Source organism: Leptopilina boulardi, unplaced genomic scaffold, assembly GCF_019393585.1.
Source record: "Leptopilina boulardi isolate dan_hultmark-lab unplaced genomic scaffold, ZJU_Lbou_2.1 LbouV2_396, whole genome shotgun sequence".
Classification (NCBI taxonomy): domain Eukaryota; kingdom Metazoa; phylum Arthropoda; class Insecta; order Hymenoptera; family Figitidae; genus Leptopilina; species Leptopilina boulardi.
This window is the reverse complement of record NW_026137969.1, coordinates 440,051-458,430: the sequence shown is the minus strand read 5'-3', so window position 1 is coordinate 458,430 and position 18,380 is coordinate 440,051. Positions and strand designations below refer to the sequence as shown.

General features: G+C 23.1%; 1 protein-coding gene and 2 non-coding genes across 3 annotated transcripts; 2 read left to right on the top strand and 1 right to left on the bottom strand.

Annotated features, from left to right (window-relative positions):
- The first annotated feature begins 521 nt into the window (after positions 1 to 521).
- Positions 522 to 593, top strand: Trnae-uuc (transfer RNA glutamic acid (anticodon UUC)). The gene has a single exon. It is a non-coding gene; the product is annotated as a tRNA-Glu (tRNA).
- Positions 594 to 870: 277 nt separating this feature from the next.
- On the bottom strand, positions 871 to 942 carry Trnae-uuc (transfer RNA glutamic acid (anticodon UUC)). The gene has a single exon. It is a non-coding gene; the product is annotated as a tRNA-Glu (tRNA).
- A 1,943-nt stretch (positions 943 to 2,885) lies between these two features.
- Positions 2,886 to 17,645, top strand: LOC127288811 (protein inscuteable homolog). The gene is made up of 6 exons (XM_051316474.1): positions 2,886 to 4,382; positions 6,199 to 6,564; positions 13,011 to 13,448; positions 13,752 to 13,959; positions 16,212 to 16,805; positions 17,189 to 17,645. The coding sequence occupies exons 1-6, from the start codon at positions 4,084 to 4,086 to the stop codon at positions 17,558 to 17,560; spliced, it is 2,277 nt and encodes a 758-aa protein (XP_051172431.1). The 5' UTR covers positions 2,886 to 4,083; the 3' UTR covers positions 17,561 to 17,645.
- The last annotated feature ends 735 nt before the right edge of the window (positions 17,646 to 18,380 follow it).

Genomic DNA, 18,380 nt, shown 5'->3' with positions numbered 1-18,380 from the left:
GTTCTTTACATCGGAACTTAAAACAATAAATGAAAAACTAGACAAAATATTGAGATGACGAAAGTTACCTGTAAAAAATTAAATATTGAATATGTCTATTATGGACAACAATTTGAATAACAAAGAGTGGATTAGTTTAAAATACATGAAACCCGATATAACATTGATCTCTGAAACAAAATTAAATAAAAGGCACAATTTTACATTGCAAAATTAAAATATAATACGAGACGACAGAAATTCTGATCATGGAGGGGGAACTGCCATAATTATAAAAGATAGCATAAAATTTACTAAAATAAAATTAAAAGCAACCAATCAAATAAAAACAATACAAACAACTATAATTAAAATAAAAATTAAAAATGCACAAAACCTTTTCATAATTAGTGCATACGCTCCTGGCCACACAAGGTTTCCTTTTTTTCAACACTTTTTGTCGAAATAATTAATTTGTTTTTTAAATTAAAGTCTTTTTGAAACGCTTTCATTTTACTGGCTAAAAAAATTCATCTCCTAAGTCCCATATGGTCTAGTGGCTAGGATACCTGGCTTTCACCCAGGAGGCTCGGGTTCGATTCCCGGTATGGGAATTTTTTTTTTATTTTTCACTTATTTTTTTACAAATTTTATTTTTTTTCCAAGTAGCACGCAATATTACTAATATTACGTGCTTGTTGGGTTGTTTGTTTAATATTTTATATCTCTAGAAAAATATTTAGGTGTGTTAATAATTATTATTTTTTATTAATTTGTACAACTTTGAATATTAAAAAGACTATATTATAAAAATAGAAAAAAAGGGAAGGTAAAAAATAAAGGAGGAATAGCAGAGTAAATAAAAAAAATCAAAATGAAAATAAAAAAAATTTCCCATACCGGGAATCGAACCCGAGCCTCCTGGGTGAAAGCCAGGTATCCTAGCCACTAGACCATATGGGATAAAATTCACTGATATTGTTTATAAAAAAAATAGAAATGGCGGAAAATTTAAAAAAATTATTTAAATGCCCTTGACAAAAATTGTATATAAAAATTAAATTTGACTAAAAAAAAAATTATTTTGCTTTCTTGAAAATTCAAGGAATTTAATTACTCCCCTAATATAATATAAAGGGATAAAAAGACAAAAATGATTACATCTTTTTTTTTGTATAATGACGCACGAAACGGCGTAGGCATTTCGTATGTATTATAAAACGCAGATGCTACGAGTGGCGCGTGCCTCGGCACAAAAAAACATATGGGGGTGTTTTGGAAGCGTACATATCCCAAGAATTGGAAACATGTCCAACTATATATATATATATATATATGAAAAGCTGCGCCTCGTCGAGGGGGTTCCGACCATTCCAAAACTAACACCTGGCATTAAGGGCCATTGGCGTGATTTTCCGATGCTCTCTCACTGACTGCCTCAATTTTGATCCTCAAATTATTATATTTAAAATCCTAACCACTGTAATATATATTATAGATTTCTTTTTTTTTAAATATAAATAATTATTATTCACTACATATTATTTAATTATATACATTTAAAAAAAAAAATAGGGTTAAATTTTTTCAAACAGATCATCTAACATTATTAATAAAATTAATTATTACAAAAAATCAATTAATTTTTTTTCTTTTTTATTATTAACTATTAGTTATTGAAATTATTAGAAATTTAATTTTGAATTAAATTAATTAATTTTTTTGGAAGATGAAAATAATAAAATTCAAAAATTAGTTTATTATTACATATTTTATAATGTCGGGAAAAAAAATAAATTATTAATCTTAAAATCAATGATTAAATAAATTATTATTTTAATATTTAAAATTTTTTCAACAAAAAAAAACAAAATTAAAAATTTTTATTTCTTTATTCCTATAAATATGGAGATTTAAATTTTAAATGGACCGAAATTCACATGACTCTGGATGATTTTTCCCCTCCTTCTACGCCTTTGAAATCTACATCACAAACAGGACCCTTCTTTTCAAAAGAAGAAGGTTGAGGGGAGGGGGGAAGAGAAAAAAAATGCTGCACCACCCCTAATAGGGAGGAGCGCGTCACTAGTTTCGGTTTGTCGGTTACAAGGCACATGCCAAACTCACTCTTTTACCCTCAGGGATGTCAATATTTTTAACCCCCTTGTCTAATGAAAATTTTGGCTTTTACTATTTTTTAATATGTATTATTTTTAATAAAAAATTATTATTGTTATAATTATTCATTTTTTATATTTTTTACTATTATTATTATTATAATTATTATTAATATTATTATTATTATTTTTTATTATTATTATTACTATAAAAGGCTTAAACAAGTTCCATGTCAGAGAGAATATTAAGACGAATCGAATGAATATAAATAGTTATAAATAACAATGATAATTTTTAAAATTATTTATATTTTAATATTATCGGCTATGGAAGGCCGAAAAAGTTTAAACGCCAATATTTTGCATATGGTTAAATACAATGATAATTTATCGCACCTCATTGGATTTGTTTTTTTTTTTTATTATTATTATCAAAGACTATAAAAATTAAATGTTCTTTTATTAATTTTTTAATAAAATTTATTTTTCATAAAATTTGAAAATAAAAATAAATTAAAAATTAAATTTAGAAAACTAAAACAATTTAACTTTTTTTTTTAATTAAATTTAATATTTACAAAAAATATAAAATATTTTTTTGTATTATTTTTTTATATTTTGATATTTATATTTTTATAAATTTTTTTTCTTTTTTTTATATGCAGTATTGGGGTTTCTATAAAGGTCGCAGGGTACCAAGCGCAGGCATTTTTATAATACATTATATTGCAGCCGACTTACTGTCGTGGGGAGGAGACGACGTTAGGAAGTCGGAAGCAATTCCTCGGCAGTCGCTCACTGAGTTGTGATATGTTTAGTCACCTTTGAATTCCGATCCGCGATACGTTTGCAGTAATTGAGTTGGAATTTTCAAACATTAAATACTATAGTGTCATTGAAGAAAATTGTTACGAAAAAAATAATTTCATTCTTTGAAAAATTCAATTATTCATAATTAAAAATATTTAATTAACAATATAAAAATTTTAATTATTAATAATTACAAAAATTTGATTATTAACTAAAAAAAAAAATGTAATTTTATTGACAATTAAAAAAAAAAATTATTTTAATTATTTAAAAATCGACTATTAAGGACAATATTTTAAAAAATATTTAACCGATTATTAAAAATTCGTATATAAAAAGGACAAAAAAATTTGTTTAATATAAAAAATAAAAAAAATAATTAAAATAATAATAAAAAAAATTATTAAATTAATAATGATAAAAAAATAATTAAAATAATATTAATTATTAAGAAATAATTAATTTTTGAATAATAATATTTTTGAAAAATATTATTTAATTTAGAAAGTTTGAAAAGTGGAAAAAATAAGTTTTCAAGACATTGTTGAGTGTTTTCGATATGGATCCTTCCTGTTCGCGTGGGCCTTACCTGGGGGGTTAAGGACGAGTGCCATAAGGTGTGTTGGGGCACGCGACTGGTGGGAGGGTCAGCACGCTCTAGTGATTCTATAAACCACCCTCAACATTTCAGAGCATCATCGTTGGTCTTCCGTAGCGGTTCGTTCACACAAAAAAAAAACTCTCGGAAAAATTTCAATATTTTTTTTTCATCATCATTCTCTCACGAAATTCTTCGAATAAAAGTGAAAAAAAAAATTAATTGTGAACAGTGAAGAGTTTCTAAAATATTGTTTAAAAAAAAAATCATTTTTTAAATAAAATAAAAAAATATATAATAAAATATAAACAGTAGTAAATAATAAAAAAATAAAATATATAAAACAGTGAATAGAAAAATATAAATAATAAATTTTTTAAAACATTTTTCCAAGAAAACAAAAAATTTTTATACATGAAAAATATTCAAATGAAGAAAGTGAAATAATAATATTCTGATAAAAACTGAAATCGAAAAAAATAACAAATGAAATTAAATTGGAAAAATAAATAAATTTGGATTAAAAGGAAATAATTTTTTTTTCTTTTTATTCAACGATTCTCATATAGCTTTTTCAAAATGAGTGGTTTCAAAAGAAGACAGAGTCGTGTTTTTTGGAATCAAATGGCCTCTCACGATATGGAGAGTTCGAAATTTTTATATCCGGAAAATTCGCTGACAAATAATAAATCAATTATTGATGTCACACAAAGTCCAAGGACAATATCAATTCGCGTTGAATCATTGTGCGCTGAAAATTCAAAAAGTTTTAATGATGAACAACAAGAGGATGATACAACGACAGATGTCAGCAATGTGACGGTTATTAGAGTGGAGCCCATTTCTCAAAGTAACGAATCTAGTCAAGCGTCAGAGGGGTGAGAATCCATTTCACATATTATATATATGTATATTTATAATCTACTGGGGACGCATGATTTTTATGTTCTAAAAATTATTAGTTAGAATTTTCATTTTTCATATAATTATTTTTGAGCCGATTTTTATTTCTTTGAATTAGAATTTTGCAGAAGTTTCATCAAAACGATTTTCTATATATAGAGAATTTTTATAAAACCGAAAATTCAATTCACAAAATTTTTATTTCATTGCATATAGAATTTTCATTTGTTCGAATTATTATTTGATTGAATTTCCATAAAACCAATTTTCTGCAGAATTTTTACTTAATCGAAAAGTAATTTAACAGAATTTCTAAAATTAATCGAATTTTCATTTGTCCGAAATTGCAAATGACCGAAACAACAATCGATTTTGGCGCGATCGACAAATAAAAATTCGAACAAATAAAAATTTTGTAATATATAGAAAATCGTTTTGATGAAAATTCTGCAAAATATTAATTCGAAGAAATAAAAAATCTACTCAAAAATAATTATGACAAATGAAATTCTATAAAATGAAAATTCTAACTAATGATTTTTAGAACATAATCATGCCTTCCATCTACTGTATATGTATTTATAAAAGTAAGGAATTTTTTTTTCAAACGGATTTGGAAAAAAATTAAAATTTATTAAATTGATTTAAAATTTTGGTAAATTGTTGTTTTGTACAACAAAAACAAATTTCTAAAGTTTTAACCGATTTCATAAAAAAAAAACTTTGTTTATGAGAAAGTGTTAAAAGGGACCAAAAAAAAATTTTAATTCATCAAATTGGCTTAAAACTTTAGTAAATTGTTGTTTTGTAAAACACTTTAACAAATTCCTGAAGTTTTAATTCTTTTCATAAAAAACTTTGCAAAAAAAAAATATAAAAAAGACAAAAATAAAAATAAAGTTTATTGAATTGGCTTAAAATTTTAGGAAATTATTTTCCTATATTAAGATAACAAATGCCTAAAATTTTAACTCATCATTTTATAAAAAAAACTTTCTTTACAAGAAACTGTAAAAGGAATAAAAATTTGATTAAAGTTTATTCAATTGACTTGACATTTAATTGGTCTGAAAATTTTGGCAAATTATTGTTCTATATATAAGGATAAAAAAATCCTAAAATTTTAACTTATTTTCCAGAAAAATATGTTCTTAAAAAACTTGTAATAAGTTTAACAATTTTATTAAAATTTATTAAATTGGTTTGAAATTTTGATAAATTGTTGTTGCATGTGTGAATAACAAATTCCAAAAGTTTTAATTTATTTTATAAAAAAATGGTTTTTTTTTTTTATTTTTGCTAGAAAGTGTAAAAATTACAAAAATTACAAATAAAGTTTATTCAATTGACTTTAAAATTTTGGTAAATTGTTGTTGCATGTGAGGATAATAAATCCCAAAAGTTTCAAATAATTTTATAAAACATTTTTTTATTTTTTGCTAGAAAGTATAAAAAGTACAAAAATTACAAATAAAGTTTATTCAATCCGGCTTAAAATTTTGGTAAATTGTTGTTCTATACGAGGATAACAAATTACTAAAGTTTTAATTCGTTTCATATATAAAAAAATTTATTTTAAAATAAGTGAGTAAAATTTTCTTTTTTGAAATTTAAAAATTGAATTTTATTTTAAATAATCTAAAATTTTAGCTATTTCTCATTCTTATATAGGACAAAAATTTACCAAAATTTCAAATAAATTCAACAACATTTAATATTTTTTTTTTAAGAATTATTTTTTGAAAAACTAGTTTTTTGTAAAAAAAAGAAATTTTTTTTTCCATTTTTCAGTAATAGTTCGAGAGAAACTGAGAGATCAAGGGAAAATGTTGCTTATGGTGAAAGATCGTACAGTCCTGCTAGTCTCGGTCAAAAAAGTCAGGATTCGGGATTTTCTGATTCTGATAGTTCCTGTGCGGAAGTGGGAATTTCAGCGACAACACAAAGGAGAAGAAGAAGAAGAAGAAGGGTTAAAAATCTACAATCATGTGATGTACGTCCAAGAAATCAGAGACTAAGCTCCCTTTGGAGGGAGAACGAAGCACCGCCATATCCATCTCATCATTCAACGCCAAAAAGATTATTGCCAAGATTTAGTGCACAAATATTGGAATCTCCATTAAATACATCATCATGGGATTCATCTCATCTCGAAAGGTAATATTCATTATTTTATAATATATATATATAATTTATTCATTTCATTTTAGGTTACTCTCATAAATTTCTATTTAAAATTTATTTTAATTTTAATTATAAATAATTAAATATAACAAAAATTTAATTTCACTTTTACAATAAAAATTACTAAATTTTTTTTTTAATGAAAATATATTTATAAATAGTTCAATTATTTTTTAAAGAAATAGAATCAATTTAAATATATCGGTCAGCCAATAGCCGAATTAATTTTAAAAAAAATTTTTTTTTCTTTTTTATTCGAATAAAAAATATTGTTATAAATGTAAAGAGAACTATTTAAATTATTTTCGATCGTTTTTTAAAGAAATGAAATCAATTTAAATAAATCGGCCTATCCAGAGCCGAATAAGTTAAAAATCAATTATTTTTTTCTCTTTCAAATGAGAAAAATTTGTATTTTTTACGGTTCTATGAATTGGTATTAATAAGGGAAATAATTTTGGACCATAGAATTTAAATATAAATATGTATATATAATTTGAAAAAAAAATTTAAATCACATATTGAATAATAAAAATGATTTTTATCTATATATGTGAAATAGAAAATATATTTGTGAGTAGAAAAATTGAATCTTGATCAAAAACCGGTATATATATATAAACAAATGAGATTAAAGATATAAACACATTTTTGAGCCCTTTAATCTCAAAGTATATATATATATATATATATATATTTTTTTTTTGTGTTACACCTTTCTTATCAAAATCATTGATTATTATCAAAGCAATGCATGATTCAAAGGTGTATTTCTTATTGCATGAAAAAGTTAATTAAATATTTGTATTCTATATTTATACGATAAGACTGACACATTTCTGTCAATGAACTTGATTACAAAATAATATAATGGATCAGCAGCACTAAAAATCATTATGTTAATAATGTTAGTTTCAAAAGAAAATTTTTTTACATTAAAAAATTTTTTTACTTTGAAATTCTTACTTTTTTTACAGGCCTCGGATTATATGACTTTTTCGACTATTTCCGACTTTTTTTCAAAAATACGACTTTTTTCGACTTATTTTAATAAAATTTGACTATTTCGACTTTTTTTTATATTTTTAAAAAAATTTTTTAAATAAAATATATTTTTTTTAGTATAAAATGCAGATCTTCTTCATATCTTCTTTATTTCAATTATTTAACAAATTGTTAACTAAAATTCTTCACTAAATTAATTATTTTTAATAATTTTAATGAAATTCATCACAAATTCAATTATTTCAAATTATTTTTCAATTAAAATTTTTATGAAATTTAACAATTGTTTATAATTTTAAAAAAATTTCAAATAAAATTACCAAAAATTTTTAATTCAAAATCCTAAATCAATTAAAAATCAAATAAAATTTAATTATATTCAAAAATTTCAATTCAAAATCAACTAAAATTCAATAATTATCCAAAATTTCAATTCAAAATTAATTATTATCAAAATTTTCAATCAATAATCAACAAAAATTTGAATTTAAAAGCTTCTAAAATTTTCTATCGAAAATTTTTTTGAAATTTAACAATTTCAATTATAACTCTAAGGAAATTAAATTATTTTTAACTATTTAAAGAAAATCGACTTTTTCGACTTTTTTTGGAATATAATTTGACTAAACCGACTTTTTTTGTGCTTTTCAGTCGATCCGAGGCCGGTTTTCATTAAAAATTATTTTTTTGTATTTTATGATTACTTTTTTCTTTTTAATTAATTTTAGAAAATAAATAAATTAAAATATAGTCAATTTAAATATAACGGCCAACTGATATAGCCGAATTAGTAAATTGCTGTTCTAAACGAGGATATAGGAGATTTTTAAAATTTTAACTTATTTTATTAAAAAAAAAATTGTGAGAAAATGCAAAAATTGACAAAAATAGAATTAAAATCTATTAGTTTTTTTTTTATCTTTAATAAATTTTGAAGGCGTTTTCAATGAATATATAGCTTATACGAAAGAAATATTATATATATAGAAGATAGAGTATACTTGGAAAAATAAATTCGCAATATTATGATAATAATAATATGAGGTTATCACAGACGATTATCTGTCCATGAGAAATACAATAGTCTTGGGAGAAACACAAATGCGATAAAATTCACTTGTGAATGAGTTGAGCTTCGCACGTCAAAAAAAATATATATATGCGTCATATGTTAAACATTTCCGTCGTTGATTGTTTAAAGTTAAAAAAATTTTTTTTAAATAATATTAATTATATACACGTAAAACATTGGCGTGAAATTAAAAAAAAAATTATTATAATTATTATTAAATTATTCAAGATAACAAAAAATATTTATTCTATCATTTTGATAAAAAAAAAAAAAAAAAAACATAAGTATAAAATCATAATTATTTTTTAAGCCAAATTTTTATTTGTTCGAATTATTATATTTGATTGAATTTCCATATAACCAATTTATCTTTACCACAAAATTTTTACTTAACTGAAAAATCATTTAACAGAATTTCTAAAATTGATCGAATTTTCATTTGTCCGAAATTGCAAATGACCGAAAAAACAATCGATTTTGGCACGATTTTTAAAATCAACCAATCAAAAATTATATCCATAAAATTGTGATTGGTTGATTTTAAAAATCGCGCCAAAATCGATTGTTGTTTCGGTCATTTGCAATTTCGAATAAATAAAAATTCCGTAATATAGAAAATCGGTTTGATGAAAATTCTACAAAATATTCAAAATTAGATCAATTTCTATATACATATAGATTATAAAAATAATAAATAATTTTTAAAAATAAAAAAAATACTTAACTACCGAAATATTTGAAAACATAATTAAAATACTTGAGATAATTTTAAATATTAATAAAAATAATAAAAATAAAGAAATGCTTCTAAAAAAAAAAAAAGTAGACGCCTGTGCGATGATGCATTCTTAACTCGTCAACCACAGTCTTGTCCTCGTACAAAAACCATTGTTATGTGTGTACAGTTGAATAATTGTCACGCTGATCACGTGTTTGCATATATAATATATATATATATATATATATATATATATATATATATATATATACAAATTGTTTGGGAATATTGTAATGTAGCATATCATGTATATGTTTTTATGTTTTTTGGGACAGCACAACTCAATTTGTCAACTTTCAAAACTGAGCCACATTATTTCTTTTATTATTATTCATTGCCACTCCAATATATAGTTTTCAAGCCAAGACACCTTATTTAGTCCTCAAAAAATAACGGTTATCATTATTTGTTAAAAGATAAACAGGCTTTATAGAAGATTTCGTTTTTTTCTTTTTTCTTTCTTTTTTTTTTGCTATTGTTATACACGTTCTTTTATATCGTCTTTACGCATCTCCATTTTTCGTTAACATTGAATAGAATAATAATTATATATTCATTTTTTTTTAAGAAAAAAAAACCTTCTCGAAAATTAGTTCCGTTGAAAGGAAAATTGACTGTATATAGATAGTAATATTACATTTATCTATAAGTGAAAAAGCCAAGAGCGATATTTTTTTAAATTAAAAAAAAATTTTACATTCAGAACATTTCAATTTTAGTAAAATAAAATATTCTATTTCCCACGTAGAATAATAATAATAATAATAATAATAATAATAATAATACAAATGATATTGAAAATAATATTTATTTATTTATATAATAATAATAATAATATAAGAATTTAAGAAGTCATATAATTGAATAAATATATTTTTAATCGAAGATTGTGATTCATTTTTTTTTTTTTTTTTTATCAAAGTATATAAAATATTTACATTTAATTTGTAATTTAAAGGTAAATTATAAAACGCGAGTATACATAATTACGTTTATCACACTTATTATAATACATGAATCAGAGGAAATGATCATTTTCTGTGATTCATAAAATTATTATTATTATTATTGAAATATAAATATAGTAAAAAATAAAGTAAAGACTTGTTTTTACTGTTTTCATTTTTTGCCTTGAATAAAAATATAACTATAAAGAATATATTATGCTTTTAAATTTTTTCCCTTCAGGAATAATCAAGTAATAATTATTCCACACTCATGTAATATTGATTTAATTAAAATTAAAATTAATTAAAAATTTTTTTAAATAATTTTTAATTCCTAGTGTCCATCAATTTTTTCTTTTCTAAAATATTTTTTTATATAAGTATTTATAAAATTAAAAATTATTTTTATTATTATGAATTCTTATTTATTATTATAAAATACTATAATTCTAATAATAATTTATTTATTAAATTTTTGTAATAAAATAATTTAAAAGAAAAAAACAAACGAAAATAAATTCTTAATAATTTTTTTAGTAATCGAATTTTTGTAAATAATTATTCATATAAAAAAAAGAAGAAAAATTTTAAAAAAGTATATTGTGTAACAGTGTCGTATAAAAGGTCATTAAATCGAAAGTTGAAAGAATTATTCTTAATAAGGTTTTAGAAAACAATTTTCAAACTTTCTATACATTATTTTATACTTATTCTATAATTACTTTTTAACTATATATTCAGACAAATTCCATAATGCTTTTAAATTTTGAAAAATCGGACCATTTAGATTTATTGCCTAAATATATATAAAAGAATAATCAGAATATAAAAATTTCACTTATTTTTAATTTGTTTTTTTTAAATTCATTTTTATTGTTGTGAGTATTAAAATTACATAAAAATAAATAAATTATTAAAATAATTTTATGATTAATTATTAAAATATTTATTACTAATAAAAATATTAATATTTATTAATTATTATAATCTAGTAAAATAAATTATTTATTAATTATTATAATTTAGTACAATAAATTATTTATAAATATTACTAAAAAAGGGGCAAAAATTTGATAAATAAAAAAAATTAATTTAATTCTATTGCAATTGAAAAATTATTTTTAAATAATTTAAAAAAAAACAATTTTAGAATTTAAAATAATTTCAAAAAAAGGAAAAACAAAATAAAATCAATTGTTTCAAAATTCTGATTGTGTCGTCGAGTCAGACTTTAAAATACGTGATTCAATTTTGCTTGGAAGCATCGAGAATGAAATAAATTAAGCTTAGTTAAAAAGAAAAAAAAAAAGAAAGAAGGAAAAGAGAAAAAAAATCATCAAGAATGGCCAGCAAATGTGATAGGAATTCTATGGAACTTAATGCAGGTGTAGATGCGAACGAATGAAAAATCAGATATTAGTCACACAACTATCCGCGAGAGATTATAAAAGCCTATATATGTGACCAGAGGCGCTCTCTTATTAGTCAGAGCACACGTGCTCAAAGCCGCTCTATTGTTAGCCAATCACAAACCACGTGAGAATATTACGAAAAAAAAAAAAAAAAAAAAAATTGCAGTAGTGTAACAGTTTTCTATTCTTCAGTAGCAAAACTGCTTTCATGAAGTAATTCGAGAGTATAAGAAAACTTAAATTTTACCACCTCTTCATGGTCCAATCAAGGTGTCAAAAAAATTTTCAAACACACCTCGTTGTCAAATTTTTTCAAAAAAAAAGGGAAAAAAATAATTAAAAAATTTTTTTTTTAATTAAGAAAATAATACCTATTTCATCAATATTTATATTTAAACAATTCAATTTTAATAATTTTATTTTAGTAATTTAATTATTATTATTATTATTATTATTTAATTATAATTTTAATGATTAAAATTTTTTTTATTTAAATAATAATGATTTAATTTATTATTTTTAATTAAAAATTAATTTACAAATTTTTTAGAAATATTTTAAATAATTTGTAAGTTAATTAAAAAATAATTTAAATATACAATTATAATAAAATAATGTTAAATTCAATTTTAATATAGTTTTAGAATTTATGTAACGCATTTTAAGTAAAATGAGCTAAAAAGCAAAAAAAAAAGAAAAAAATTCTAGGTTATGTTTATGATTGTTTTGCCCGTTTTATTATTATCTTATGATTATAAAACTTCCTTTTTAATTTCTATATAACATCAAAATTAGTATTTATTGAATATTTTAAATGTAATATAAAGATTTAAAAATTAATTATTTGTATATTTAGAGTTGATGATCATTTTGTATTTTCACTCCAAACTATCATAAACATAACCTAAAATTTTTTTTGTTTCATAAATATTAATTAAATTATTATTACAAAATAATTAATAATAATAATAATAGTAATAATTTGTTTTTACCGTATATTAAAAAAAAATATTATTAAAATTTCTCAATAAAAATTACATTAAATAATGTTAATTATATATTTTGTAAAAATTAATAATAAAGGAGATGCTTAATTAACATTAATTAAGTTAAAAATCAATTTTTTTAATTTATTAATATTTTTTTTAAATTTATTAATTTTTTTTTTCTTATATTGGAATTTTTTTTCTGTTTCTCTAAAATAGAGAGGAAGATGAGGAAACAACGAAATATCCTTCAATGGATTCCTCATCATTGGGCGATTTTCTCTTTGCAACGGAACCACCTGAGGATTCAATACCATCGACTTCTTCATCTTCTTCTTCTTCTTCTTCTTCTTCGGGTTCCGGTTGTGCAAAATCATTAACTCATTCAAATGATTCAAAAAGAAATGCAACGTGTTTACATTTCAAACAATTGGCACCAGTGAATGCATGGTTAAATAATTTAATTCACGAAATTGATGACGAATGTGGTGTGACGCTACAAAGTAAAGCACTACCAAGACGACAAGTTGAAGATTTCATTGGTGAAGAATTACAAACAAGAGACTTAAAAATGTTGACTGCCTCAGCAACAACGGCAGCGACAAAATTACTTTTGCGCGCTGAAAAATTCGATCATCACTATCAAACTGTATTTGAGTAAGTATTTTTATATTTAAAAAAAAAAAAAAAAATCTCCATTTTTTATTTTGGAAAAAAAATTACATTTGATTGGTAATTTGGGACCCCCGAAGCATTTCGAACGATTTTTAAAAATGACCGCCATATTGGATCCGCCATTTTGAATTTTGAAAAACTGATCAATCAATTTTTTAGATCTTAGGTCCCTTTTAGAAGAAAATAGGCCACACACATTATTGTAACTGTGAATTAAAATTAATTTATTTGAATTTAAATAAAATTATTATTATTATTTAATTAATAAATAAATTTTTTTTGCAGCAAAATTTCCCATCTAACGAATGCAAGATCAGAAACAGAATTGTTGCAATCAATAGAAGAGGATGCATTTTCTGTTTTATTGGAACTTGGCGCTCCTCCACCACGGAGAATTCACCAAGGAAGCCTTAGAAGTATTATCTCTCAATTGGAAAACCTTAAAGATGTTGTGGACTCTGTTCTAAATACGAGACTCGACTTTTATGTTGAAGTAAGCTTTTTTTACTAAAAAAAAAAATAAAATTAACTAATTTAATTATTTTATTAGTTAATTATAATTTAAAATTTACTAATTTAAAGTTTAAAAAGGAGAAATTCAAAAAAAGAAATTTTTGAATTCATATTTTCAAAAAAAAAGAATTCTAATTTAATCGAATTTTCATTTAGCATAATTATCATTCAATAAAATTTTCATTTGTTTCGAATTTTTAAATGCCAGAATCGCTAATTCACCGAATTTTTATTTGCATAAATTTTTTTATTTGCTAGAATTTCTAAAACGACGAATTTCCTCTTTGACTGAAATTGAAAATCATCGGATAAAAATAATCTAAAACAGAATTTAACGCGAATTTTATAATATTAAGGTATCACAAAATTAACAGTAAAATTGTTATTGGTTTATTTTTAAATTCTTGCAGAAATTTCTTTAGATTATGTTTATTCGGTCATTTTCAATTTTGGACAAATGATCATCAGGCATTTTAAATAATTCTACCAAATAGGAATTTGTGCAAATAAAAATTTGATGAATTAGAAATTCTGATATTTAGAAATTTTCCTTGAGCCGAATTTTATTTAATCGAATTATTATTTTGCAGAATTTTCATCAAAACGATTTTCTATATTACACAATTTTTATTATTTGCTCGAATTTTCATTTAACATAATAGGCATTTTAAAGAATTTTTATTGGGTAGAATTTCATTGCATAAAATTTTCATTTTATTCTTTCAGATAAATTTTCATTTGTTCGAATTATTATTTGATTGAATTTCCATATAACCGATTTTTCATACTACAGAATTTTTATTTAACCGAAAAATCATTTAACAGAATTTCTAATTGATAGAGAATTTTCATTTGTCCGAAATTGCAAATGACCGAAACAACAATCGATTTTGGCGCGATTTTTAAAATCAACCAATCAAAAATTATTCATAAAATTGTGAATAGTTAATTTTTAAAATCGCGCCGAAATCGAATGTTTGTTCGGACATTTGCAATTTCGGACAAATAAAAATTCTCTATCAATTAGAAATTCTGTTAAATGATTTTTTGGTTAAATAAAAATTCTGTATTATGAAAAATCGATTAATATGGAAATTATATCAAATAATAATTCGAACAAATGAAAATTCATCTGAAAGAATAAAATGAAAATTCTATGCACTGAAATTCAATCCAATAAAAATTCTTTAAAATGCCTATTATGTTAAATGAAAATTCGAACAAATAAAAATTCTGACAAATAAAAATTTTTATTAAATGGAAATTTGACATTTTAACATTTTTATCTAATAAAAATTCGGATAAGTGAAACTTTGGTCAAATAAAATATCGGTGAAATAGAAATTTTCTATCTTAAAAATTTAGCTAAGTATATTTTCTGTTAAATGACAATTCTATTAAATAAAAATTAGATTGTATAGAAATTTTTTGAATAAAACTTTTGTTAAATAAGAATTTTGTTATATAGAAATTTTTTTAATTGGAAATTTCTTCTAATGAAAATACTTTTAAGTAAATATTCAGATAAATAGAAATTCGATAAAAGAATAATTCCGATAAATAAAAATTCTTTTTTATGAAAAATTTTCTAGATATATAAATTTTGTTAAATTCAATTTGTATTATTTGGAAATTCGATATATTAGAAAATTTGCTTTATCACAGTACAGTTAAATAGAAATTCTACAAAATCCGAATTTTGTTAAATAGAAATTCTACAAAATCCAAATTTTGTTAAATAGAAATTTTTCGATATTAAAATTGGACTCATTATAAAATTTCTTTTTTAAAATTTTACTAAATGTAAATTTGATAATTTTTAATTTGACACCACACAAATTTCGTCAAGTCTAATGAAGGGAATATTCATGCGTCCCGTTCGCAGTTTTTTGCGCATTTCTAACAATTTTTACTCCAGAAATAGTAAAATTTACTTCGAAAATAGTAAAATTTACTTCGAAAATAGTAAAATTTACTTCTGAAATAGTAAAAATTATTCCGGAAATACTGCATTTTACTATATTTCTTTTTACATTTCTTTTTAGTCCCGTATATTAATAAATAAATATTTCCAGAGTAAAAAATTGTCAGAAATACGCATGAAACTGCGAACAGTTGAGATTTTACTTTTAAAGTATAGTAAAAATTACTTTATATTCGTTATTCCATTTTTCACCGCGTGTTCCACATAAAGAAAATGATTTTTAATTTGGAAAATTTTTTTCCCCGCAGAGAGTAGTACGCGGTCTTGAGGAAGCACCATCAGAAGGAGGAAGTGCAGCACGCGGTGCATTAGCTGCATTAACTGCATTAGGAATGTCTGGACCACGTGCCGGAAGTAGTATTGCACGTTGTTCCGGTGTTAGAACATTATTGACTTCATTAATTTCATCATCTCGTTTAACAAGTGATTTACGTTGTTCATGCCTACGTGCATTGGCAAGTGTTTGTTGTTGTCCGGTGGCAATTGAAAAATTTATTCACGAAGATGGACCGGAAATACTTGTTGATTTTCTTGCAACTGAATTACGTCCGGAAATGGAAAAAATGGAAGCAGCCGCATTAGTTGTACAAATAACAGCGCCTTGGACAAATGCCTTGGGACTTTCACATCTTGAGGCTTTCGCCGAGACACTTGTGGACGCATTAACCAAATTGGCGGAGAAAACTGTTTGCAGCCAAACTCTTTTACTTGCTGCCGCTGCACTTAATCATTTATCTAAATCAAGAAAATGTGTCACTGCAATTCTTGAGCTTGACGCTATTAAAAAATTATTGCAATGCGTAAAAAAAGCACCCGGAGGAAATGTTTGGCTGATGGAACAGGTGAGGAATATATTTTTTTCTTTTTTCAAATTACTTTTTCGTTAAAATTTTTTGAGCATTTTTCGTTTTTTTTTTTAAGTTTGGCCAAATTTATTTGTAAACGAACTTTTGGTAAAAAGAAAATTATTGACCTACATATTGGGATAAATAAATTATGAAGTAAATAACTAAATTGAATAAAATGAAAAAATAATAAATTTCAAATATCAATAAATAAAAATAGATAAGGAAAAAAAATATTGAGCAAGCAATTATATAAGTAGAATAAAATTAAAATAAATAATAAAGCGAGACGCTTGAAAATTTTTAAAATAAAAAATGATTATTTTATTCATTAGTTAAATACAAATAAATTATTAACAATTTATATTTTTCTTCTTCAGGTGGCGTCTCTGATTGGAGAAGTCGCTCGCATTCCAGAAGCTCGTGAACATCTTGCAGAGGCAAGAGCATCCGTTGCCCTCGTTTGCTTTCTGAGAATGCGTCCTCCTGGTTTGGAAAATGCTTATCAGAGATTGGAAAAAACAGCAGCGGCCGCACTCACAAGACTTTGTGTCGATCCTAAAATTGCAAGACAAGTTGTCGCTGTCGGTGGAACGGATTGTCTTCCTTCATATAATATTGAGGATTTTCCATCTGACGACGAGGATCAAGAAATTTGTCTTCTTAAATATACAAAATCTCTAAGACTAGCTTGCCGAAAAGCTGCTCAACAAATTGATGTTGCCAAGTCCCATGACTATGCAATTGGCTAAGGGAATTTTTTTTTTTTTTTTTAAATTGTCTAATCTGTTAAGTATTAAAAAAGGATACCTTAAATATTAAAAAAAAAAAAAATTACACGTTGGATTTAATTAGAATTCACTTTAAAAAATTGGACATTGAAAATAATTAAAATTGATCTAGTTTTTAAATATAAAGAAAATAGAATTTTATTTCAATTTTCTTTTCTATACAAAAAAAAAATATTTCCGCTACTCTAAAACAACTTTTCATTATAGTGAGATTTAAAAACGGTATTTTAAATATATTACTATATTTTGTTAAAAAATTGATTATTATATATAAATTATAATGTGCCATTCGATGGTTTTAGTCATTAATTAACAATTAAAATTGTAAGCGAACTTATTACTTTATCAAAACAAAAAATTATAAATATATATATATATATAAAATATTATTTATTTTAAGAAAAAAAATTATAATAAAGCAAATGCTTTTTCTTAAAATTTGATACATTTATTTTCCTCTTCCTTTCTCAATATAGTAATTCGAAAAATCCGAAAAATTTATTTTGATCTAGCTCAACATCTACTGGACCAATCAAAAAGTGCGCCATACATTTTTTGTTTGAGTCTTCGAGACTCCCGGATTAAGACTTTTAGCCGTTTTTCGAGATTTTTTTCAATAGGAATAAAATTTTTTAAATGAAATGCAAGAATGACATTATGTTGCACATATATTTATCTGTGTTTTACAAATTTTTTTTTAAGCATTTTTATTAAAAACATTTCTATATAGTTATATCAGCCATTAAACCTGGAGCTGTGCCGTCTGAGTTTATGATTGCTA

Excerpts from the sequence above, each read along its gene's own strand:
- LOC127288811 (XM_051316474.1), top strand. The coding sequence starts at position 4,084 with ATGAGTGGTTTCAAAAGAAGACAGAGTCGTGTTTTTTGGAATCAAATG. Across the intron at positions 4,383-6,198 it reads TCTAGTCAAGCGTCAGAGGG|TAATAGTTCGAGAGAAACTG; the intron begins GTGAGAATCCAT and ends TCCATTTTTCAG. Across the intron at positions 13,960-16,211 it reads GACTCGACTTTTATGTTGAA|AGAGTAGTACGCGGTCTTGA; the intron begins GTAAGCTTTTTT and ends TTTTCCCCGCAG.